General features: G+C 40.7%; 1 protein-coding gene across 1 annotated transcript in view; it reads right to left on the reverse strand.

Annotated features, from left to right (window-relative positions):
• SrpRbeta (signal recognition particle receptor beta) overlaps positions 1–931 on the reverse strand; it is a 292551-nt gene extending 291620 nt beyond the window's left edge. Inside the window, exon 1 of the mRNA XM_067139629.2 lies at positions 834–931. Within this exon, the coding sequence (XP_066995730.1) occupies positions 834–864 (31 nt within the window). The 5' untranslated portion in view covers positions 865–931. The remainder of the gene's footprint in view (positions 1–833) is intronic.
• Positions 932–6000: the final 5069 nt, after the last annotated feature.

Below are 6000 nucleotides of genomic sequence, written 5' to 3' on the forward strand. Positions count from 1 at the left end.
TTGGCACTACTGAGGTTTAGGCCCGTCAAGATGGCAGTACTGAGGTTTGCGGTGCGTTGTTGTCTGTCAAAAAGCACGTGGCTTTGTTTATCTCGCGCTAGTTAGGTTAAGTTGGCAGCACTGGAAGAGGCCTCTGGCTGAGGTGGAGGAGGCCACTGGGAGGCCACTGGCTGAGGAGGAGGAGGAGGTGGCCACTGGGAGGCCACTGGCTGAGGAGGAGGAGGAGGTGGCCACTGGGAGGCCACTGGCTGAGGAGGAGGAGGAGGCCACTGGCTGAGGAGGAGGCCTCTCCCGAGAGCCGGAGGTGGCGGTGGCGGCCGAACCCGTATATTATACTACTTACGTGACCCAAACCGGGCAGCTAGCGACCGCATTATCACACGCATAGGTGTTTAGAACACTGAATGTTTAATTGTAAACGAATAATCTATCTGCAACAAGCATACAGTGGCTTTCTGCGGTTTTACATAATGTACAACCCCAGCATTTGCCCGGTGTAAAATGATAAACCACGGAAACCCATCTTCATGGCTGCCGACAGTGGGGTTCATTGTAAACGAATGATCTATCTTCAACACACATACAATGGCTTTCTGCAGTTTTACATTCTTAAGAACAATAATCACTAACAGCAATATCCCGAGTACTATTTAAACGTACGTTATAGAAATAAACTGTATATTAAATAGCTTGGTTGGAGGGCTGTGTGGCTAGGAATCGAACCCGGCCCTTCTTCGCACTACGCACATTTTTTATGCATGGTAAAACATAGATATTGTAATCACACACGCGCATACACATTTATTAGCTTACCTGAGATTATCAATACTTACATACAAAAATAAAAGGCAAATTAAATTGCATTTACTGTATAAAGGAGAGAGCTCTGTGCGATGATCATTAGAAGTAGTCTGCTGAAAGAAGAAAGACCGCTTTCTGCAGCAGGAACTTGGATGTTGACTCAGCGTCCTTGAATGTTCACTGCTACATGTGTCTCAAGTCTTGCGTCTTGTTAAAATGTGTCCCACTGCACAGTTCACCGTAGAGCACATTCATTTATTAGAAACAGGAATTATAAAATAATGTTCTACCTGTGTTGAGATAATTATTATCTAGAGGGGCTGCAGGACAACACCCCAACGTTATATGTCTACAACTTAGCACATTCGATCCTGGCTTATTCAAAATGTATTTTCCTACTTTGACGGCGTAGGGAGTAATGCGCAATATGCCGGCTATTAGCAGCCCATCGGAACAGGCAAATGCTGGGGCTGTACCCTAATGCAAGAGCACGGCCGCTTCCTTCCTAGCCCTTTCCTGTCCTATCGTCGCTATATGACTTATCTGTTTCGGTGCGAACACCGTTCTTGTTCTGTTAAGGACCATGAATTAAACCGATGAGAGTTGACTGTCCGATTACCTTGGTACATGAACAGCGTTACAGTTTTCAGATCAGCAGGTCTCACGGTTTAAATCTATAGCGGGATGATAGTTACAAATCGAACTCGGATGACCTTCGATGTTAGCCCCTTAAAACAACAAGCATGAAGCAACAAGCATCAGTACTCTAATCAAAGGCATGGCCGCTTCCTTATAAGGCCTTTCCTGTCTTATCGTCGCTATAAAACCTTTCTATGTCGAATTGAAAATGTTAAGTTGAAGATAACGTCGTGGTAACGGAATTTTGTCCCTGCAGGAATTCTTCAACATGATAGTGGTAGTAGTAGAAGGCTAGGTTCGATTTCCCCTGGCTCCGCTACGAAACGTAGTACGAGCGGTAACGCTGACTTTGCCTACCAAGCGACTGCTGCTCAGCCCCTCTAAAGGCCTGCTGATTACGTGGTATTGTGCGTGGTCAGCATAATAAATCCTACTTATCCAAGTGATAGTGGGTTCGAATTTCGTGGTTGGGTTGTATCTTAACTATGGCCACGGCCGCTACCTTCCTAGTCTAATCCCTTTCCCATCCTTGTATCGCTGAGAATTTGAATGCTAGCGTCTAAGCCACACAGACTAGCAGGGCAAATGCTGGGGGATGTACCTTAACAATGTCTACGGCTACTACCTTCCTAGCTTAAGCCCTTTCCCGTCCTTGCATCGCTGAAAACTTTTAAGGCTAACGTCTAAGCTACACAACCTAGCAGGGCAAATGCTAGGGGCTATACCTTATTTGTAATTCTCTTAGCTCGGGGATTGGTTGTTTTTAACTCATCCTGAAGATAGCTTTCGTGGTTTCCTATTATTACACCAGGCAAATGCTGGGTTGTATCTTAACTATGGCCACGGCCGCTACCTTCCTAGTCTAATCCCTTTCCCATCCTTGTATCGCTGAACATTTGAATGCTAGCGTCTAAGCCACACAGACTAGCAGGGCAAATGCTGGGGGATGTACCTTACTTGAATCACATTTTTCATACATACCGTATACTTACATATCCATGTTTTAAATGTAATCCCTAATGTGTAAATGATGGTCGCATTTAGTAAAAGAATGGATTATTTTTGCTACACTGCATAGTAAGCGCTTCGTATGCTAGCGACGTGCATACAGAATCTTGGAGTGTAGTAAAAATGCTGAAGGATATTGAAATTTGATCGATACGTCGTCACATCCGGACGGGAAGGCAGATATTGGACTTTGATCGATGCAGAAAACCATTGTATGTGTGTTTGCAGATATATTATTCGTTTACAATCAAACGTCCAGTGTTCCAAACACGTATGCGTGTGGTAATGCGGTCCCTATCTGTGCGGTTTGGGTCGCGTAGCTATCAGCATGCATTCGGGGATAGCGGGGTCGAACCCCACTGTCGGCAGCCACGAATCCCCCGAAAATCCATCTCCTTAACACAATACGATGTAGAATTATAGGTAGGACAAATGTTTTTCGTGGTATCCCCTGCTAAGTAGTAACTAAAAGCGTAAACTTATTTTATCTGCGTAGTGGTAGTGATTATTGCTTTAAGAGGAAGTACAACTGTACACTAATTACACTTTAAAATCACATCAATCAACAAGATACCGCGCGTCCTCCTCCTCCTATCATATAATCAAGGTAAGATTTCTGTTTTGAACACGATAGGAAATGTATGCTCTCTATTCAAATCTTTATTGTAAGATAACAACTGTCGTCTGTAACAAGATTGAATCTGTCAACATGTTTTGCCTTGTCGGATGGAGATATACAGCATTTGCTTGTCCTACAATCAAATCTTTATTTTTGCGTGTGTGCTGATTGCGTTCTGTAACAGGATTGAACCTGTCAATATGTTTTGTCTTGCCCGGTGGAGACATACAGCATTTGTTTGTCCCTCTTTCAATTCTATATTTTTGCGTGAGTGCTGATTGCATATATAACTTAATATTTTTGCGTGTATGCTGATAACATTCTGTAACAGGATTGAACCTGTACACATGTTTTTTCTTGTCAGATGGAGACATACAGCATTTGCTTGTGCTTTATTATTTCTATACTTTTTGCGTGTGTGCTGTTTGCATATATAACTTAAAGAAGTGCGTTTGTTATCATGTATAGCCTGTTTAAAAGGATATTAGTGTTCGAATCACGTAATGCATGTATTAGAGATTTTTCCTAATAGAAAGTGAACAGAGATCGAATCCTATTCTTTACTGTAAGATAACAACAGTCCTCTGTAACAAGATTAAACCTGTCATCATGTTTTTTCTTGTTGGATGTCGAACCCTACTGTCGGCAGCCCTGAAGATAAGTTTCCGTGGTTTCTCACTTTCACACCAGACAAATGCTGGAATCCATTTCCTTAACACAATATGATATAGAATTATAGAAAGACAAGGTTGCATATATAAGTTAAAGTAGTGCGTTTGTTATCATGTATAACCTGTTTTCAACTGAGAGATTAGTGTTCGAATCCCACAATGCATGGCATGTATTAGAGTTTTTCTAATAGTGAATAGAAATGGATCAAAGTTCGACCACGATTTCTTTATACTGTTACGCTAATTATTGTGTTTGCGATAGGAGACCAGAGTTTGAATACATGATTTTTTATTCTGTTACGGTTATTCTGCTGCGGTAACTATTGTGTTTGCAATAAGAGAACAGGGTTTTGAATCCAAGATTTTTTATTCTGTTACGGTAACTAAATAAGAGATCGAAATCTATATCTGTTATACAGATTTTCCCTGTTGCCTGCGTCAGTGTTTCTAATAGAAAGGGATCAATGTTCGAAACCGATAATTGTTTTATTCTGTTACGGTAAATATTGTGTTTGCGTTAAGAGAACAGGGTTTGAATCCATAATTTTTTATTCTGTTACGGTAACTAAATCAGAGTTCGAAATCTATATCTGTAATACAGATATTTTTCTGTTGCACGTGTCAGTGTTTGAATCCTCCGCAAATCCATCTCCTTAACACAATACGATGTAGAATTACAGGTAGGTCAAAGATTTTTCATGGTATCCCCTGCTAAGTAGTAACTAAAAGCGTAAAATTATTTTATCTGCATAGTGGTAGTGATTATTGTTTTAAGAGGAAGTACAACAGTACACTAATTACACTTTAAAATCCCATCAATCAACAAGATTCCGCACGTCCTCCTCCTCCTATCACATTATCAAAGAAAATTTCTGTGTTTAGAGCACGATAGGAAATGTATGCTCTCTATCGAAATCTTTACTGTACGATAACAACCGTCCTCTCTAACAGGATTGAATCTGTCTATATGTTTTGTCTTGTCGGATGGAGACATACAGTACAGTATTTGCCTGTCCAACAATCAAATCTACATTTTTCGTGTGTGCTGATTGCATTCTGTAACATGATTGAACCTGTTAACATGTTTTTTCTTGTCGGAGGGAGGCATACAGCATTTGGTTGTCCTTCTTTCAATTCTATATTTTTGCGTGCGTGCTGATTGCATATATAACAATATTTTTTCGTATGTGCTGATTGCATTCTGTTACAGGATTGAACCTGTACACATGTTTTGTCTTGTCAGATGGAGACAAACAGCATTTGCTTTTGCTTTATTCAATTCTATAATTTTTGCGTGTGGTCTGACTACATATATAACTTAAAAAAGTGCCTCCTGTTTTAAACAACGAGATTAGTGTTCGAATCCCACAATGCATGTATTAGATATTTTTCTAAGAGAAATTGAACAGTGATCGAATCCTATTCTTTACTGTAAGATAACAACAGTCCTCTGTAACAAGATTAAATCTGTCATCATGTTTTGTCTTGCCGGATGAAGACATACAGCATTTGCTTATCCTGCATTCAATTCTATATTTTTGCGTGCCTGCTAATTGCAATCGAAAAGGAAAAAAATTGAAGAGGGTAATAAAGTATTACCTTCTCCTTACCGCATCCTCCACCTCCTACCGCTACCCCCTGAATCGAAAAGAGTAATAAGGATCAGTAAAAAACTTATGCGACAAGGTAAAAAGGAAAAGAGGACAACGCTGCACCATGTTTTCCACTTTAATAACATAACGTAAGTATATCTGGTAAAAGGTAATATTTGACTAATCCTCTCTTTGCAAAACTAGACTAGGAGATCGTCATGAGTTAGCTCTTTATTAACAAAATTATAATTTCTAATGTCATGAAGGGCAGCTTGCTTTATGTCGAGACGGGCAGCTTGTTCTAAAGCTATAATGCTCTCTCCAAAATGGTGTCGGGAAGTGGCCATGTCAAGAAGGGCAGCTTGCTTTAAAACTTTAATCCTCTCTCCAGAATAGTGTCGGGGAGAAGGGTCATGTCGAGAAGGACAGCTTACATTAAAACTATAACTAGAAGGGTCTTATCGAGAAGAGCAGCTTGCATTAATACTGTAACGGGAAGGTTCTTGTCGAGAAGGGCAGCTTGCTTTAAAACTATAATCCTTTTTCCAAAGTAGTGACGGGGAAGGATCGTGTCGAGGAGGGCAGCTTGCATTAAACTATGACTGGAAGGGTCTTGTCGAGAAGGGCAGCTTGCATGAAAACTATGTCGATAAGGGTCATGTCGAGAAGG

This window comes from Anabrus simplex, chromosome 2 (genome assembly GCF_040414725.1).
Source record: "Anabrus simplex isolate iqAnaSimp1 chromosome 2, ASM4041472v1, whole genome shotgun sequence".
In the NCBI taxonomy this organism is placed as follows: domain Eukaryota; kingdom Metazoa; phylum Arthropoda; class Insecta; order Orthoptera; family Tettigoniidae; genus Anabrus; species Anabrus simplex.